Raw genomic sequence first — 20,713 nt, forward strand, 5'->3', positions numbered from 1 at the left:
CGGGCAGCCCATTCCAGTGATCCTTGTGGCCTCTTCCAACCCTGACTGATTCTATGACTCTAACTGTCACAAGCAGCTTATCAGCCAAAACTATATAGCCACAGACCTTCTGCTTTCTTATATGTATTTACCTCAAACAAATGGCTGAAGATTTCACAAATGAATTTTGCCTGAATGGCAATGTGTGCTAGTTTGAGCCTAGCTGGGGTGTTTTGGTGAGAGGAATTAGATTATAGGCTGTGAAAAGGAAACAATGGTGATGTCTACTGCACTCATAGGCTTGCTGAGATGTATAAAAACAAGAACACATAGATAACAGAGTTGCTCTCTGGCTTTGCCTGCTTCCCTTCTCTCCCTAACCTGCTGTCTGTATAACTAATCCTTCTGCTTCCTAACCCCCCCTGGCCAATTCTCCAAACTCACCTTGAATGTAAAGCAAAGTCTGGGATAAGGTAGAGGGGTGGAAGGGAGGTGGAAGGGTGGTTGGGAGCCCCTCCTGGGGACTCAGGTTTCTGGGAGGGCTGTGGTGTTTCTGTATTACCTTTTAACTTGTATATTTCTGTATACAGCTGTAAATATTGTAAATACCTGCTTGTATATTGTGCTGAGCTGTAAACATAAAGTTCCATTCTAATTTCCAGCTCAACTGAACCTAGTCTGGATGATTTCCTTAAGTGGGTAACACCCAGACCATCACACAATGATTCCATAGACTACTGAGCTGGAAAGCCTTGTTAAGATGTTTTGTGCATAGAGTTACAAAGCCACATTGCTATTATTTTCCTCATAGCATTTTATTACAGGGAAAAAAAACCTTTAAATTGGCAAAAAAGTTGCTTGCAACTTGCCATTACAGTGAAAATGCCTGATAATGTGAAAATTGTTTCTTACAGTTATTTCTTGCCACTAATGAAGAGATTTTAATCAACTAGAAATCATTTCCCTGGCTAAACGTGCAAGCCTGAAATCCTCCTGACCTTGCTTTAAAATGCTCTCTCCTTTCTTTTATCTGTCCCTTCTGGAAATGACTGAAGAAACTAAGATGTTTTATTCAGAGCAAACCAAGTCCAAGCCATCAACAGACATCCCTGAAGGAAAAACTGAGTAAGTCAGTCCTTCCTTTACAAGCTGAGATGGCTGTTAGGGAAATTGACTCCTTTTCATAGGAAGCAACTAGAAAAGGCAAATCAAATTACGTGTTCTACACCAACTGATTCTTCCCTCTTCCCTCCTTCCACATATGGGAATGACATATTTCAGCTCAGTTTTGTATGAAATGATGGTCTGCCATCTAGGTGTAGATGGTAGATAAGATAAATGGAAGGAATGAGGGTGTAGGTCTGATGTAATTAACCAAGGTAATTAACATGCATGGGTAGTAAAGCTGTGATCTGAAGACTATCTGTAGATTGCCATGTGAATAGAGCTGGATGTGTATGCAAGAAAAATAAGCTGTGCAAATAAATGTCTTCATAGGGGGAAAAGCCTTTTGAAGTCCATGCCTGACGCTGCCCAACCAAATGCTACATCCACGGATTATCATTATCATAGAATCATAGAATCAACCAGGTTGCAAGAGACCTCCAAGATCATCCAGTCCAACCTAGCACCCAGCCCTAGCCAGTCAACCAGACCATGGCACTAAGTGCTTCATCCAGGCTTTTCTTCAACACCTCCAGGGATGGTGACTCCACCACCTCCCTGGGCAGCCCATTCCAATGCCAATCACTCTCTCTGACAACAACTTCCTCCTAACATCCAGCCTAGACTTCTCCTGGCACAACTTGAGACTGTGTCCCCTTGTTCTGTTGCTGGGAGAAGAGGCCAACCCTGACCTGGCTACAATGTCCTTTCAGGTAGTTGTAGACAGCAATGAGATCATCTCCAGACCTCTTCTTCTCCAGGCTGCAAAACCCCAACTCCCTCAGCCTCTCCTCACAGGGCTGTGCTCCAGGCCTCTCACCAGCTTTGTCACCCTTCTCCTGCCATGTCCCAGTATCTCAACATCTCTCTTGAATTGAGGGGCCCAGAACTGGACACAGCACTCAAGGTGTGCCCTGAGTACAGGGGCAGAATATCCTCCCTTGTCCTGCTGGCCACACTGTTCCTGATCTAGGCCAGGATGCCATTGGCTCTCCTGGGCACATTGCTAACCCACTTTGCTTCCTACCTCCCCTGGCTGAACCTCCATTCTTCCTTGGGAGTGGGGTAAGGTTGAGAGGGGTAGGGGGAAGGTGAAGGGGTGGTTGAGAGCCCCTCCTGGAGACTCAGGTTTCTGGGAAGGGAGTTGTGTTTCTGTATTACCTTTTTACCTTGTATATTTCTGTCTATAACTGCATATACTGTAAATACCTTCTTGTATATTGTGCTAGCTGTAAATAGAAGCTTCATTCATATTCCCAGAGCTGGCTGAGTCTAGTCTGGGTGATTTCTAAAGTGTAGGGGGGGCAGGGAACACCCAAACCATCACACCCAGAGTTATAATTCACTAACAAATACCAATAGGAAGAAACAATTTCAAAGGTAAAGCACACAACTTGATGTCTCAGCCCCTCACGTTTCTGCACGAACATTACAGCTGCACATCTGCATTTCAGCTCTTAGTAGCTCACATTTAACCAGTTCTGAATTTCTAGGGAAAAACATTAACAAGCTTGATCAAACTGAAAGCAAACACACAAATAAAACAGTACCTATGTGTGGGAAAGGGCAATTTTTCACTTATTCTGCAGAGCAATAGGTTGTGAGTTTTTCTATGCTGGCATCTTTCGCTCAAAAGTAAGTTCTGGTTTTCAAACTAGAAAGGTGGTTTTCTGTCCCCCCTTTGAAGAGAGTTGCATGGCCATTCCCTAACTTGCAGAAGTAAGCAAAACACACATGCTTTGGTGAAGAAAATGAAGTTCTCTTAGGATTTCCCAGTCGTGGTTAGCAGCAAGGTATAAATCAAGCAACAGGATTTACCATAAAACAAGGCAGGCATGCAGAAAAAAGGGTCCAATTACCTAGGCAGTGCCACGAACCTCAAGTGAGCATTTACACCACAAACCAGAACAAAAAACCATCCAACATAGTAAAATTCACCTGTAGAAGTACGAGCACCCCCTGACTGTGTTGTGAGTAAAGTGTTCCTGAGTCTTCTCATTTCCAAAGTCCTCCAGTGGGTCTGACCACAGGATGTCACACATAGGTCCGTACGCAGGAGGTTCCTTGAATCGATCTAACTAAGGAAAAGAGGAGACAAAGAAATACTAACTTCTTTTGACTATGGATCACAGAAACACTGAAGCAAAGCCAGGAGTTTTCAGGCCATGGGCTGGCAAGCAAAGACCCAAAGCAATCTAATTTTCAGCTTTGGGTTGCTCCCAGCTTTACAGCAATGGATTTTTTAGTAACAATTAGTCTCTCCTTGCTAACACTGACAAAAGGGGAGAAGGAAGAGTTGTAACTGAAAATGAAGAGACACAGTTCTGGGTTCTTCCCATCCTGTTTGGACTTTTGGGTGCTTCCCATCCTGTTTGGACTTTTGGGTGCTTGCCATCCTGTTTGGACTTTTGGGTGCTTGCCATCCTGTTTGGACTTTTGGGTGCTTGCCATCCTGTTTGGACTTTTGGGTGCTTGCCATCCTGTTTGGACTTTTGGGTGCTTTTCCGTTGTTCTACTGCTTTTTGCAAGCATCTCAGTAGACCAGAGGGAAGACATCAGTTCTGCATTTCATGATTTTTCAAACATTGTGACACCTGATTTCTGAGGAAGCTCAAGAATAAAATATTCAACAGCTATTTTCAAGTCAGTTCCCATTTTGCTTTCAATACATTTTCACAGAACCCCTGCATTTAAAGACCAAGACAACATCTCTGCATTACAGAGTCTTGCCATGGCGTTCTTGTAGCTCTCATAATCTTAACTCTAATTAAGCAGTGAAAATCTCTTCTTTCTGCCTGACTACTGCTATTAAGAAATTCAAATACTGTAAATAAGATCAAGGATAACAAAACAGTGGAATGGTTAAAAAAAATCAGCATTTCTTTACAAGAACTACGGAATCTAAAACCCTTTTTGTTAAGATGTGTGCATGAAATGGGCACACAGTCCAAAATACACTCTACTCCTTCTCTGCAGACTTTCAAGGCCTGTCTGGATGTGTTCCTCTGTGATCTGTGTTAGATAGTATTGTCCTGCTCTGGCAGGGGGGTTGGACTGATGATCTCCTTGGGTCCCTTCCAACAGCTAACATTCCAAGCAAGTGTTTTTATGGACTCCTTTGAGGTAAATCTACATTCTGTCTAGAGCTGGAAGCTCAAACCTGGACAACCATTCACAGAGTAGACCTAAGTACTATTTAGACTTACTTTTCTGATGTCATCTAAGGTGTTGATCTCTGGAGACAAGCCACCATGCACACACAGGAATTGTTGGTTCATCAGAGCAGCCAAGGGAAGGCAGTCGAAGGCATCCATGCAGGCATCATATACGCGTTCTGAGTATTTGATTTTACCTTTTAAAGATTAAGATGGTATCAGAAAGTGCCACCAATATTTCAATAGGAAAGAAATTAATTAGATGCTGCTTAATCTCTCTCTCTTGTACTGTATCAAAGCTTGCCTCATAGAATAAAAATAATTAGAGTATTATTATTATTTGCCATCAGAAGACTGTGAGATCATAGAATCAACCAGGTTGCAAGAGACCTCCAAGATCAGCTAGTCCAACCTAGCACCCAGCTCTGGCCAAGCAACCAGACCATGGCACTAAGTGCCTCATCCAGGCTTGGCTTCAACACCTCCAGGGACAGAGACTACTCCACCACCTCCCTGGGCAGCCCATTCCAATGCCAATCACTCTCTCTGCCAACAACTTCCTCCTAACATCCAGCCTAGACCTCCCCCTGGCACAACTTGAGACTGTGTCCCCTTGTTCTGTTGCTGCTTGCCTGGCAGAAGAGAAAAGTTCTGCCAAATGTATGCTGTTTTTCTAAGACACCTGTAAATAAACAATTTAATGCAGGACTACAACCCACCATGAAATCTATGCTGCAAGCCTTAACAGGTCTGCTGAATGGTTATCACCTACTACATTATCACTCGATATGCTCTATGAAGTAATCAGAACTTCAGTCCAGTCTCTTATCATTAATTATCTAAAGAAATGCCATCATGAAATGAACGAGGTGTTATGATGAAGCTGAAATGTTAATTTACCAATAGGCATATTCAAGTCAGTAAACCATGAAGCCTTTGAGCCAATTAACAGTTCCTTTATCCCTGGTGCTAAAAAAGGGTAACAGAGACTTATGGCTACAGCTTCAGTTTACAGTGTTAAATGGGGGAAAAAAGCTGCTTTGTGCAGGTGAAGGTCTACATCTAACGAGCCTTTGTGTGTCACTGCATCCTTTCTTGCAGCCCAGAAAGGCACAAAAAGGAGATCTTATTAAAAAGCACATTAAAAACAAGTTGAAATCTACTTAGAAGGTAATTAAAAGAAAAAGCCCACAGCAAACATAAAAACCCCTTGTATTTTTCTCCTGCTGCAGGTGAGACCTGGTGAGATGCCACCTCCTCTACCAGGGATCAGAGACCTGATACAGAGGTGCCAGATCTGCCAGGTTTTGACTGCCAGGTTTCTGTGTGAAGGTGCAAAACCAGCAAGCACAGGTTTACCAAGAGCATCCAGGCCCAGATGAACCCACAGCACACCCAGGCTGCTTCCCAGGCCAGCAGAAGTGTCTCGATACCTGCAGGATCAAGTGACAGCACCCCTGGATTTGTGCAGGTGGTCACTTACTGCTTGCTGGAGGGGCCCAACCACTTCCTTTCTGAGACACTCTCTCCAGCCCTACAAGGTGAGTGCCCTCTCAGGGATCACTGACTGCAGTTTAAAATTACTGAGAGACAGCATTAAAAGTACATTTAAAATTACCTATGGCAAACCAGGATCTAGCAGAAAATACCACATCAACTTGTTGAAAGGGGAGTTGAGGGACAAAAAGTTTAAGACAGACTTACATTCTTGCTTAAATGTGAAATACTCTGTTAAATGTCTACATTCATGATTCCCACGAAGTAAAAACAGTGTTTTGGGGTAGAGGATTTTCAAGGCCCACAAGTACAGCACACACTGCAAATGAGAGAACAAGAAAGAACAATGTAATTCACAACTAATGATGCAATTCAACCATTTGTGTTTTCCCTTCAACAAAGAAACAAAACAGAAGAAAAAGCATTTTGTGGGACACGTTTATTTTCCACGTGTTAACTTCACTTTCATGCATTACATGAATCACAGAATTAGAATCATAGAACCAACCAGGTTGGAAGAGACTTCCAAGATCATCCAATCCAACCTAGCATCAGCCCTATCCAGTCAACATAGAATCATAGAAACATCCAGGTTGGAAGAGACTTCCAAGATCATCCAGTCCAACCTAGCACCCAGCCCTATCCAGTCAACTAGACCATGGCACTAAGTGCCTCATCCAGGCTTTCCTTGAACACCTCCCTGGGCAGCCCATGGAGTAATACAACTATATGGTATGCTGCAGCAGGGTTTATTCCTCAGGAGTATTCCTTATGTACTTGCTCAGGAAAAAACAAACCACTAAGTCTGGTTCTGGCATTTCCCCACCAGCAGCACCATGCCAAGACATAAAGACTTTTGCACAGGACAGTCTACTGTACACTAAACTCAATTCTCCCACAGTACAGAAACAAACACTGAGAAGAAGAACTGAAAATCCCCAGAAGCATAAAGCAATTCCTTGTTCACTTTCAAGACTAAAGCCTTCTCTTCATGCAACAAACGACTTTGAGATGGGCTCGTAAAAAGGGCTGGATGGGCTCTGGTGGCTCTCCAAAGCAAAGGCTACAAGGTTCAACAAAAGGTCACAAAAGACAGTATTGTAGAATCATAGAATCAACCAGGTTGGAAGAGACCTCCATGATCATCCAGGCCAGCCTAGCACCCAGCCCTAGCCAGACAACCAGACCATGGCACTAAGTGCCTCATCCAGGCTTTGCTTCAACACCTCCAGGGGGGGCAACTCCACCACCTCCCTGGGCAGCCCATTCCAATTGCAATCAGTTTCTCTGTGAAGATCTTCCTCCTACCATCCAGCCTAGACCTCCCCCGGCACAACTTGAGACAAACATTTCTTCACACTTCAGCCTGAATTGCCTGAAAATAATATCAGTACATCCTGACCAGTCTTACACTTGGGCTAAGTGGTACTGTCCTGCACTGCCTTCAGTGACTCCAGCTATTGAGAAGTAATTGCTCTACAAAGAAGTGTGCACTCTGCCTTGAAGCTTAGGCAGAAACCTGCCACAGAAATAATATCCCTGGGAGATCTGCTTTTCCTGCCTTTAGGAAAAGCTGCCCTAGAACAACTCAACCTACACTTCAGGAAATACCTTGGCTTCCAGTATTGGAGTTTTCAGATGTACACTTGTTTATTTTTCACTTACCTTTTTTCTGTACAAACAACCAATGGAAAAAAATAAACAAACCCAAACCCACAATCCACAAAGCTCTGGCATTAAATGAAGCTACTACAAAGCTTACATGTAGCCTTTTAACTTCCAGAAGATTTTTATCTGAGATGGCATTTCTTCTAGACATGTTTTTAAAGAGTAAAAAAAGTGGCAAGTCTAATTTCACACAGAATCACAGAAACTTTCAGGTTGGAAAAGACCCTCAGGATCACCAAGTCCACCGATAAACCTACCCTACAAGCTTCACCCTGAACCATATCTCCAAGCACCACATCCAAACGACTTTGTAACATATCCAGGGTGGATGACTCCACCACCTCCCTGGGCAGCTAATTCCAATGCCTGTCCACTCTTGCTGGGAAAAAAAAATCCTAATCCCTAGTGTAAATCTACCCTTTCTGCTCAGACCTCCCCAAACCATTCAACTAAAACAGCCTTTCTGTAACCAAAACTAACATAGTGGAGATGCCAAAGCATTCCAAGACTCTTGGCAAATGAGTAAACTTGGAACCTTCATGGAGCATCTATCTTTTGTGCAGGAGAACATTGCTTAAATACCTGGCTGACAAAACTCACAGCTCCAAGGACACTGATGGAACTAAGACTCATTTAAGCCACAAGATGAGGCCAGAGAATCAGTCAGGGTTGGGAGGGACCACAAGGATCATCTAGTTCCAACCCCCCTGCCATGTGCAGGGACATCTTGCCCTAGATCAGGCTGCCCAGAGCCTCATCCAGCCTGGCCTTAAACACCTCCAGGCATGGGGCCCCAACCACTTTCCTGGGCAACCCATTCCACTCATGGTGAAGAACTTCCTCCTCACGTCCAGCCTGAACCTACCTATCTCCAGCTTCACTCCATTCCCCCTAGTCCTGTCACCACCTGATATCCTGAATCTGCAGCAGTGGCGTACGGACCACAAGAGCCTCTCAAAAAGGTACGAGCTAAAAACCCATCTGAACAACTTCTCCTCCAACTCCTCCTGTCTTAAATATCCATGAACTGCAGAACTATTGCACAAGAAATAGAAGGTTCCAACCTTGTCCCACCCCCAGCTTTCATCTGCAGCTATCTCCTTATGCTCCTCCTTCTTCTAGTGAACAACACTGATTTTGTTTGCGCTGAGCCTCACACTGCCCATGGATAATGACATAGTAGCAGCAGGATTATATCACTGCTCTTTGCAGTAATTGATTACCTGTAGATTTATTTACATGTAAATATCTGGATGCTCTGCCTGCACTCTCATCTTTCCTCCTCAGAGGGTTGAGAGCCAAGCAAGGAGAGCACAAAATATGGGCAATGTTCTGTATCACCTGCAGCATTAATTCTCCCTCACAGAAGCCCTCCCAGCTCACACCATCTCTTCTGCCTCCCAGGCACTATTGTCACTGCAGAAAATGAGAAGAGATAGCAGAACCCCATGCAGAACAATACTGACATACTTCAGCATGAAATTATGGTGTTGGGTCACAGGAATTAGCTGCTGTGGACCAAATCAAGCAGGAAGGGTATGTCTGGGGAAGGTTTTCTGAGAATCCACGCAGAAAGAAGACTTGGATTTGAGAATTTCATTTCAGTGGGGAAGGAAGCCTGCACTTCCCACATCATCAGTGCAATTCTCTGTCTCTTTGATGATGTTTTCTTTAATAATGCAAGAATTGCCAGAACCTTCCACTTACTGGCTGATGCAAACATTTGATGTGAGTGTTGCAAGATAAGCAGTTTAAAGTGACAGGTCCAGCCATGCAAGAAAAGCTCCAGCATTTAAAGTTGTATCTAAATTACCTTAGAGCTGCTAATTCTGCCAAAGCACCTTATAATTTAGGAAGCATAATGATTAGTGCCTAGATGAAATGCTTCATAAAAGAGAGTGGTATACACTTCCCTTATAACTAAGTTTTCCTTCTCATGCAGCCATGGCAAGCTGAAATCAGCACTAGGTATTTAAAATATCATCCAGATTTGGGAAGCAGAGAAAATAAGAAAAGCTGAAAGTTTTATCTCTTTGGCATTTGGTACTTGCTTATGGGTAGATCTCTTCACATTTGCTTATCGTAGCTTTCTTTTTTTCTTTGCTTGCTTTGAAACACTCACGAGAATCAGATTGAGAAGATAAGGTAGAATCAAAGAAGGCCATAGAGTTCTGTGTTCTCCTGCCACTACTCAAATAATGCAGCCACACCATTCAAATTCTGTGCTGTTTTCAGTCATACCACTTAGAAATCACAGAACCAATCACAGAATTTCTTTTAGATTGGAAAAGACCTCCAAGGTCATTGAGTCCAATCATTAGTTTCACACTGACAAGTGCTTGACTAAACCAAATCCCTCAGCACAACATCTCATCACTAGGAATTGCTATGCTTGGAAAGGACCACCAGGATCATCCCATCCAACCTTCATCCCAGCATCCTTCATCACTAGACTGTAGCCTCAAGCACCACATCCACTCTCCTTTTAAACACCTCCAGGGATGGTGACTCCACCACCTCCCTGGGCAGCCTGCTCCAGTGCCTGACCACGCACTCAGTAAAGAACTTCCTCCTAACATCCAACCTAACCCTTACCTGACACAACTTGAGGCCATCTCCTCTTGTCCTATCATTAGTAATTTGGGAGAGGAGACCAGCTCCAGCCCCACTAAAACCTCCTTTCAGGTAGCTGTAGAAGGCTTTAATTTTCCTCCCTTTTCTGTTCAGTTGTCCATTGATGGAACATTGTTAACAATTAACAAGAACTAATTGTTAGTTGTTTTTTTTTCCCATCCAAACTAAACAGCAAATTCAAGGGTGACAATTTTTCAGAGCCTTTCAACTGACAGAGCTATTTACATACAAAAATCTCATGTCTAAACAGCATATCATGAGCAAACATTCTGGGTTTATATTATTTTAAACTCTGCTCTGCACACCATAATTCTTCCTGAACTCAAAGTATTTGTGATAATTTACCCCTGCTGAAAATCTGAGCTTGCAATCTTCAGTTATTTGGTAACACTGCTTCCTAACAGGAAAATGTTAAAATCTCTTCTGTTTTTTCCCCCCCTCCAACTCTTTCATCAAGAATGTACAGCAGTGACCTTGCAATCTGGACACCTCTAAAGTATTTTCAGCCTGTCTCATTTCATACTATCATTGCTTCCCCCCTCCCCCCCAGTGTCACATCTCTGTTCTGCTTTGAGTCAGAAGAGAACTAATTCTGTTCATTGCTTTTACTTTTCAGCTCAGTCTCTTCTCAGTAACTGCTTTCTGAAGTTAATGGCACATTTGTGCAGATAGTGTCTGCTTCTAGCAGTGATAATGCTCAATGTTCAGAGTTAGTGCCAAGCATTGGGGTACACACCAAGGCTGCTGCTAAACCATGTTCTGTGTCAGGGTTGCAGAAAGTAAAAGGCCATGTGTGTAGGAGGCAGGTAGGACAGCTGACCCTAAACTGACCAACAAAGTATTTCATTCCATATACACCACATTCAGTGCAAAGCTGAGGGATCATGAGGGTCAAGCTCCTTCTCTTCTCCAGTGGCTGGTGTCCAAGGAGCACTCTGCCCATTCTGCTTTCAATCCCAGATCCTATGTTCCTGAATACACTTCCAGATCCAGCACTCAAATGTGGTTCCTGTGCACCACTGAGCCCAGGCTAGGACTTTTTTAGTGCCTGCCCACAGGATCAGTGCTGTTGGTGAAGTAATTGCCATTGGGGGATTTGGTTTCATCTTGGGATTGTACATATTTGTATAGATTTTATTATTAATTGCATTAAATTTGGTTTTCTTTTCCAATCCAGAAGCCTACCTCTCTTATTCTCTTTCTCTTCCCATCTGCATGGAGAGGGGGTTAACAGAAAGCACCTGTCACTTGTTTAGGGGCTAGTCCAGCCTTAAATCTTGCAATTTCTTAAATGTCAGCCATCAGACTGCACCCTTGCTTACTTGCTTCATGTCTTTCAGCTGCTGAAACAGCAGGTATGCTAAGTTTATAACTGCCCAGCTCCTAGAGTGAAGCTTTTTTCCTGCTGAGGCTCTGGCAAGCCTGAGCATCAGGGAAGTGAAAAAAGGTCTGTGCAATTAAGCCCAGCGTAAGCCAAAGGCATATCTTTTCAAAACAGACCTGGGATGGAACTCCACTGTTGCATGCTCAATTTGTGCCTCTGCACAATTTCACATCTCAGCACCTCCTGAACAGGAAAACCAAAAGTCCCAGACAACTTGCATGCATCTCAACTTACATGCTCACAGCAAGGAACCTTCAAAAATCATCACCACAGCCACAAGACTGCAACCACAGCAACACCTGTCACAGCACATTCACCCTGGGTGCTCCTGCACTGACCAAGCAGGGAGGAGGAAAAGCAGCCTGCTCTGTTAGCTTTGTGGGTTTGTGTGAGTAACAAGAGATGAACTCTTAGAGAATCAATCAGGTTGGAGGAGACTTCCAAGATCAGCCAGGCCAACCTAGCGCTCAGCCTTAGCCAATCAACCAGACCATGGCACTAAGTGCCTCAGCCAGGCTTTGCTTCAACACCTCCAGGGATGGTGACTCCACCACCTCCCTGGGCAGCCCATTCCAATGCCAATCACTCTCTCTGCCAACAACTTCCTCCTAACATCCAGCCTAGACCTCCCCAGCACAACTTGAGACTGTGTCCCCTTGTTCTATTGCTGGTTACCTGGCAGAAGATACCAACCCCCACCTGGCTACAGCCTCCCTTCAGGTAGTTGTAGACAGCAATGAGGTCCCCCCTGAGCCTCCTCCTCTCCAGGCTAAACAACCCCAGCTCCCTCAGCCTCTCCTCATAGGGTTTCTGTTCCAGGTCTCTCAGCAACTTTGTCACCCTTCTCTGGACATGTTCCAACATCTCTCTTGAATTGATGATTTAAACTGACATTTAAGCTTGTATGTTTTCAACACAGGATTCAGCAAGGAAATCATTCCAACACTTCATTTACATAACATTATTAATTCATTATAGTTGGCATTTAGTCTAATTGCAATTTTTTCAAGGACTATAATGAAAAGCAGGCTATATGTACCTCTACTTGTACACAACTCCCCACACTGTATGGCCTGCATGTCTGCCTTTCACAAGAGGGTTTTCAGACTAAGGTAGAAATGAGTCATTCTTCCTTGCAGCCCATTCCTGCAGAGCCCTCTAACTATCCTGTGGATTTAAAAATAGCCCTCTGCTTGGATTGTTGGGGTTTCTTTCCTGCAGGACCATAAAACTTGTCAGAAAGTGAGAACAGAGGGGTTTCTACTCCAGAATCAAACTCCTGGAGTGGTGCACAAGCACAGCAGATAAACTGTACCAGTTATGGAGCTGAGGAAACAACTGTACCATATCAGGGATGGGCACTTGCAGGAATTTATTGTTCCAAGGGAAGAAATGCTCAGGCTCTGGCAGGAGGGTTGGACTGGATGACCCTCCAAAGGCCCTTTCACAGGCTCACAGGATATTATGGGTTGGAAGATACCCAAAGACATCATCAAGTCCAGCCACTGTGCCAGAGCAGGACAATGCTATCTAACACAGATCACAGAGGAGCACATCCAGACAGGCCTTGAAAGTCTCCAGAGAAGGAGACCCCACAACCTCTCTGGGGAGCCTGTTCCAGTGCTCTGTGACCCTTACAGTAAAGAAGTTCCCCCTTGTGCTGAGGTGGAACCTCTTTTCCTCAACTTACACCCATTGCTCCTTGTCACATCCTGTGATTCTGTGGAAAAAACCAAACCAAACCAAAAAGACCACAACAAACAAACAGCAACAACAAAGAACCCCAAACCAAATCACACCTAAAAAACAAACAGAAAAGCAAAAGAGTGCAGCAATGGGATGAAGATTTGGTCTGTGCCAAGAAATCTTATCCTATCTATAATTTTGACATCTTTCACAGTATCACAGTATCACCAAGGTTGGAAGAGACCTCATAGATCATCAAGTCCAACCCTTTACCACAGCTCAAGGCTAGACCATGGCACCAAGAGCCACGTCCAGTGGCACTCGGTGCCACTTTTGTTCTACCTGTTGTAATTCCACCATCAGACTCTCACCTTACAATACCTTGCTTAGGTAGCTCAAAGACCCAAAACACTCCCCCTTCAAACAGTGGAGTTAAGGGTGGCAAAAACAGACCAGAGATGTGAAGGACTGAGCCTCTAGATCCCAAGTTCTGTGGGGTGAGGACTGTCTTTGCTGCTTTGTGCCTTGCACAAACACTTTTCTCTTCTCCCCTCTGCATTATCAATGCTTTCCACCTACCTTGTGCAGTTTTTTCCCCTCTGTTCTTAATGATAATAGCTGACATTATATAGTACCTTTCATCCAGAAGAATCCCAAATGCTTTGCAGCCCACAGACAAGGATTATCTCGCCCACTGCCAGAACTCAGCTAGGTCTAGGCTCAATGGTGTCACTTTTACGCTAGATCTCACAATGCAACCAAAGGGGTTCCTTTAAAACTTATATTGCTTCTGAGTAGTACTTGGGACCAGAGACTTGTTTCTTCTGGAAAGACCCCAGAACTGCAATAGCTGCATGTCTACATAGCAGAAAGGGGAGCAAACAGATTAATGGAGTGAAGATCAGTCATGGTGTGTGCAGAAACATGCATTGAGAATCATAGAATCACAGAATCAACCAGGTTGGAAGAGACAACCAAGATCATCCACTCTAACCTAGGATCCAGCCCTATCCAGCAACCAGACCATGGCACTAAGTGCCTCATCTAGGCTTTTCTTGAACACCTCCAGGGATGGAGACTCCACCACCTCCCTGAGCATCAGACTAGGACTGTTTACCTCCACAACTTCATCAGCACAAAGTACTGGCAAGAGCTGGCAGCTGCTAGACATGCTCAGCACCCCTTTTCCACTAAAAGCACCTCCCCCACCCCAACATGCCAAGTCGCATTCTTCACTGTTTTCCTTCCCTTGCCACTTCTCATTGTGCTGAGTTCATGCCCGAATGCACAGCTCTACATCCAAATGCACTTACAAACAAACCAGAAACCTGCCTTTCCTTTCAAAGGCCTTTTTAATCAAGGTGACAGGTGGGGGCAATCAGATACATGACCAAAAAAGGAGCAATCTGAGAACCCTTTGCACAAAAAGAAATAATGTAAGCAACAGCTCAGATATTTCCTTGGCACTGGAAGACACCACTGCTGCCTCCAGTGACAGAGTAGAGTTCTAGGACAGAAAGACTAAACTCAGAACAAAATGTGTTAAATATGTATGTGCAGGATGCCATGTGAGTAATTTTTAAAGAGGTTTAATCCCCACCCATAAGTTATTATGCTTTGCGTTATATGGCTTGCTATTGTCTTGAATAGATAATAGCCCTGGAGCAAAATGTAGTGAATAGTTAGGTGAGCACTTGGAAGCTGAAGCAAAGCCACCTGTACCTCTCAGTGCATTAAAACTGCATCAGAAAATGAAGACAAAACTCTCTTCTTCCAAGTACAACTTGGCTCAGTTAAAGCCTGCAGAAGATATCAACTAGGTTATAGCAACCGAAAAATGGTAGTTTAAGACCCAGCTTAATTCTGTGAAGCCATCCCCTTCAACACTCCCAGTCTTCCTCAAATCATAGAATGGTTGGGGTTGGAACAGAGCTCTAGAGATCATCTAGTCCAATCCACCTGCTAAATCAGCGTCAGCCTAAGAAGCATGCCCAGGATTACAATGTCCAGGTGGGTGTGGAATCCCTCTAGGGAAGGAGACTCTCTGGGTTTGGAATCCCTCTAAAGAAGGAGACTCTCTGGGCAGCTTGGTCCAGGGCTACAGCATCTCACAGTAAAAGAAGTTTTCCTCATGTTCAGGTGGGATCCTCTGTATTCCAGTTTGTGCCTGTTACCCCTTGTCATGTCACTGGGCAGCACTGAAAAGAGTCTGTCTCCATCCTCTTGACAACCGCTCTTTAGATATTGATAAGCAGTGAGAAGAACCTCTCTCACTTCTCTCTTCTCCAGGCTAAACAGGCAAAGATGTCTCAGCCTTTTCTCATCAGAGTTGTTTCAGTAGAATCATAGAATCAACCAGGTTGGAAGAGACCTCCAGGACCATCCAGTCCAACCTAGCACCCAGACCTATCCAATCAACCAGACCATGGCACCAAGTGCCTCATCTAGGCTTTGCTTGAAGACCCCCAGGGACAGTGCCTCCACCACCTCCCTGGGCAGCCCATTCCAATGGGAAATCACTCTCTCTGCCAACAACTTCCTCCTAATATCCAGCCTAGACCTACACTGGCACAACTTCCTCATCACCTTTGTAGCCTCTGCTGGATCCTCTCCTATAGTGCCTCATCACTCTTGAACCCAGAACTGGACTCCAGATGTGGCCTCACTAGGCCCTCCCTTGACCTGCTGGCCACTCTTCCTAACACAGCCCAGAACACCATGATCCAGCATGGCATCCATGCAGTGAAGACTTAGCTCACAGCTCACCATGGACCAGAGAAAGCAGGAAGCTGGCATGGGCGGCTCCAAAAAATCATGCTCAAAATGTTGGCTTCAGTATGAGACCAAATCCTAACTAGATATTGATTTCTGGCAGGTAGGAGAAAGAACCTTCTAATCCTGAAGCTTTTAGAACATTCGTGCTCGGAACAGCACATTTCTGTTTGTAAGCTGTGCCACCTCCCAGAGAGTTTGTTAACATTCAGTTTTAAAGTGAAAGAAGTAGTTTTACAGAAATTTATGTTGAAGAAACTTCCCTTCATACTATAAACATAAAACTGGCAAGATGATGTAGCTTACAAACACCTTATAAACAACTCAGCTGTTTGGGATGGTGTATTTTTACATCGACATGGGAACAGTGTACCAAGATGTGGTATGTGGAATGAAACAGCAGTGTGTGTGTTCTGCCAAATTATCTAGTCACTCAACTTTGCAGAGAAAGGAGTCAAGCTGGAGCTGAAAAGCTACTACAAGGATTTCTGGCTGAACAATCAACCATGATCTGCGTGAGCAAATCCAGATTAGGTTTTATTTCATAACTGTGCACCTCCTCTGTCAATTTGCATAACCCAGCAGTAAGACAGGACAGAAGAGAAAAAGTCCTATTTGTTTTAGGAGCACTGGAACAAAGGATTTGTGCTTGACATTTGTGCTAGTTTGAGGCTGGCTAGAACGTTCTGGTGAGAAGAAAGGGCTGTGAAAAGGAAACAATGGTGATGTCTACTTCACTCATAGGCTTGCTGAGATGTATAAGAACAAGAACACAAACATAGATAAGGGAGTTGCTGTCTGGGCTTTGGGCTGAACTTCTCTCTCTCTAACCTAACCTGCTGTCTGTGTGACTAATCCATCTGCTTCCTAAACCCCCTGGCCAACCCTCCAAACTACCTTAAACATAAGGCAAGATCTGGGGTAAGGTAGAGGACTGGGAGGGAAGTGGAAGGGTGGTTAGGAGCCCCTTCTGGGGAGACAGGTTTCTGGGAGGGCTGTTATGTTTCTGTATTACCTTTTAACTTGTATATTTCTAACTGTATATACTGTAAATATCTGCTTGTATATTGTGCTAGCTGTAAATATAAAGCTCCATTCAATTTCCAGAGCAGCTGAGTCTAGTCTGGGTGATTTCCAAAGTGCAGTGTTTAACTCACTTCTAGTCAAAGGTGGACAGGATGGACTGACCATTGTTTCTCCACAAGCCTCCACAAGATGCTGCTACTTTATCTTCCCATTCTACAACCCAATACTGGAGTCTGAACTGAACCTCATCATCTTCAACAGAGCACACGTGCATCACTTCTCTGTGAGTGCTGCATCAAGGCAGAGATCACACGCTCCTGCACGCCATATGTAGACAGAACTCATTCATTCTTGCCAGCACAGCACATTGTCTTCTGGCTTTTTGTCCCATTTATCCCTACTGAGCTCTTCAATTTTCCTAACATTTGGCACACAGAAGACTCAGATCAAATAAACTTCAGTCAAACTAAACTGAGTTGTTCGTTCAGTTTTTCTGCTATGTTTTTTCTAACAGCTCATGTCTATTCATCCCATTTAGCTTGCACAAGCTGCAGAGCAGACTGCCTTCTGTTCTCTATTTGGATGGCCAGTAGTTAGCACCAAGATGCTTTTCCATCAGCTTTCCAGAACAGATAGAGTAAGATTTTGCTGCCTGTCAAGCAACCTTTATGAAAACATCAACAGTGACATCAACATGGACTTCTTTTGCTCACAAGTGGTATTTGTGAAGAGCTTCAGCCAAAAACAGAAAGAAGAAACTTACTTCGATGCTGAAGTACCCTCTGTCCACGTAGTCCCCCAGGAAGAGATACCGTGTGTTAGCAGGGGAACCTCCCACTTCAAACAGTTTCATCAAGTCAAAGAACTGACCATGGATGTCTCCACAAACTAGAAGAGAAAAAGAACAATATTCAAGTTCCCCACATGAAGATCAACTTAGGCACATGCATTTTGAGGTCATTGTCTCCTAAGCAAGCGTTAGGACAATGTTGTGCATCATGTAGTTACAGGAGAGCCATCGGGCTGGATGTGACCTGTTGTTATTTACATAGCTATCTGTCTGTGTTAGATAGTATTGTCCTGCTCTGGCAGGGGGGGTTGGACTCGATGATCTCCTTGGTGTTGGGGTTTGGGCAGGATTGAGCAGTCTGAAATAAGGAGAGAAGGAAGGGTAACGTTAGGTCACTCTGATAAGAAAGCGCAGCTGCAGGGAAAATAACCTTGAGAAGGCTGGCAGAGAAGCTGCAAAGTTAGCTGCTAGCTGCAAAGCTAGCTGTAGTTAGCTGTGCAAGGGGGATTTAGGGGAGGCCAGTCAGTCAGATGTGCCTCTAGGTGTGTGGACAGCCCATACATCTGCTAGGTAACCTATTAGAACTATACATGTTGTGTTAGTCACTACATAAGCATCACTCTTAGCTTCAATAAACGCTCTGTGACCTTATGCATCATGTTGGTGTAAGACTCGTACCGGTCCCTGCACTGACTTGAGAAACACCCTTCTAACCCCTAACATCCTCTGATCCTGTGCTGCCCAGCAGAGCACACAACACTGGTAGCAAGACATACCAAAGTCATCCTGAATAAAACAGAACACGTTCAAGCAAGGTTACTCTTCCTTTTCACATCACTCCTCTGTTTTTCACAGTATCACCATGGCTGGAAGAGACCTCACAGATCATCAAGTCCAACCCTTTACCACAGAGCTCAAGGCCAGACCATGGCACCAAGTGCCACATCCAACCTTGCCTTGAACAGCTCCAGGGACGGCGACTCCACCACCTCCCCGGGCAGCCCATTCCAGTGTCCAATGACTCTCTCAGGGAAGAACTTTCTCCTCACCTCCAGCCTAAATCTCCCCTGGCATAGATTGAGGCTGTGTCCTCTTGTTCTGGTGCTGGCCACCTGAGAGAAGAGAGCAACCTCCTCCTGGCCACAACCACCCCTCAGGTAGTTGCAGACAGCAATAAGGTCTCCCCTGAGCCTCCTCTTCTCCAGGCTAACCAATCCCAGCTCCCTCAGCCTCTCCTCGTAGGGCTGTGCTCAAGGCCTCTCCCCAGCCTCATCGCCCTTCTCTGGACACACTCAAGCATCTCAATGTCCCTCCTAAACTGAGGGGCCCAGAACTGAACACAGTACTCAAGGTGTGGTCTAACCAGTGCAGAGTACAGGGGCAGAATGACCTCCCTGCTCCTGCTGACCACACCATTCCTGATGCAGGCCAGGATGCCACTGGCTCTCTTGGCCACCTGGGCACACTGCTGGCTCATGTTCATGTTTTCCTAGCCTTAAACTCCAAACACCACCAGGCTGTCCATAAAATGCAAAGCCATGTCTGACCTGTGTGTGCCACAAGTTAAAATGACAAACTCCTGACTGATGGGTTCTCTATACCCAAATGGCCTGCCTGCTTTCCCATAGCATAAGACACTGATTTCTCATGCTTTAACCTCTACCACTGTATTTAACCTCAGGTGATAATGTTTTGCTTCACTTCCTTGCAACGAAGTCAATCTGACAAGTGGCTTCTCTAACAAAAGCAGCTTCCAAACAACATGACAGAGCACAAGTGATGTGCAAGTGAGGCCAAGCAGGGACACCTCTTCTTGAGCCTTATTCTTAGGAGACTGGCTATCTTGAGAAAGTGCAAACTCCACAGTGGCTGATTTCAAGCACCTGCAGGAAGGCAGGCAATGCTTCTGGAGGCCCCCATGGATGCTTAACTAAATCCTGCTGCCCTTTGCCTTGCTTTGTTTCCTCTACCTTCAGGAGGGGGAGGACCCTTCCAGTTTAGGGCCAAGTTCAGACTTTTCCTGGCAGTGATTTTTAACAAACAAAATGTTAATGGCATGGACTGTGACTGAGGTCGGCTTAGATTGCTTCTCCCTTCAATGACTCAAAAAAAAAAAGAAGCCTGATTTGCAAACAGTGATTATGAAGAGACTGAATAAACTGAGGGTTCAAGATAGACCTTATCTTGCAAGAGCAGTCCAGCTTCTTATTTACTGATAACACTAAAACCAGAAGAATTCAGATGCTTTCTCTGATGTGATGGTTCAAGCTTTTGTATTCAAGCAGTGTTCTCATTGGAGCTTTTATCTGGAAGTTGATAGAGAGGTCTCATTCTATCACAAATAAACAAACCTCACATGCCATGGGGAAGCTGAAGTCATGTCTCCAGAGAGATATGAAAGGACTGTACAGTACAGCTGTAACACCAAATCCATCGCACTCACAGTGCAAACAGCATTCATACAGTATTGGCTTTCATCTCAAGCCAGTGCCACATGGAATTCTTCACTTGCACCAATTCCCTCTGAATGTATACACTAACAGCAGGATCAACATTAATATTGCCCTTCCATCCAAGAACTAAAACCAAACAATCACAGCATCCCAAACCAAACAGCTGCCCTTTGGGTACAGGAAAAAAACCAAAAACTGATGTCCCAGACACTGGCTTCATGAATGTTTAAGTAAAACTGGAGATGTCTCTTCCAACCTGGTTGATTCTATGATTCTAAGGTACTGACTAGCTGAGTATTCTCTGCTGTCACAGTAACAGGGTATTTTCCACATCAATCATCATATAGTACTGTTATCACCACTGTGATAATCTACCATATAACCTTTTTTTCCTACATGAATCCCCCTCTGCCCTAAAGACTTCCATCCAAGAACTAAAACCAAGCAATCACAGCATCCCAAACCAAACAGCTGCACCTTGGGTACAGGAAAAAAAACAAACACT

At 44.5% G+C, this 20,713-nt stretch overlaps 1 protein-coding gene across 2 annotated transcripts in view; it reads right to left on the minus strand.

The window, feature by feature from the left end:
• The window catches only part of PPP3CA (protein phosphatase 3 catalytic subunit alpha), a 249,209-nt gene that overhangs the window by 52,357 nt on the left and 176,139 nt on the right, over window positions 1-20,713 (minus strand). For both annotated transcript variants that reach the window (XM_064148387.1, XM_064148388.1), the window contains exons 3-6: window positions 17,729-17,853; window positions 6,003-6,114; window positions 4,350-4,495; window positions 3,082-3,221 (exon numbers count right to left, since the gene is read on the minus strand). In XM_064148387.1, coding sequence (XP_064004457.1) covers window positions 3,082-3,221; window positions 4,350-4,495; window positions 6,003-6,114; window positions 17,729-17,853 — 523 coding nt within the window. The remainder of the gene's footprint in view (window positions 1-3,081; window positions 3,222-4,349; window positions 4,496-6,002; window positions 6,115-17,728; window positions 17,854-20,713) is intronic.

Source organism: Pogoniulus pusillus, chromosome 9 (genome assembly GCF_015220805.1).
Source record: "Pogoniulus pusillus isolate bPogPus1 chromosome 9, bPogPus1.pri, whole genome shotgun sequence".
Classification (NCBI taxonomy): domain Eukaryota; kingdom Metazoa; phylum Chordata; class Aves; order Piciformes; family Lybiidae; genus Pogoniulus; species Pogoniulus pusillus.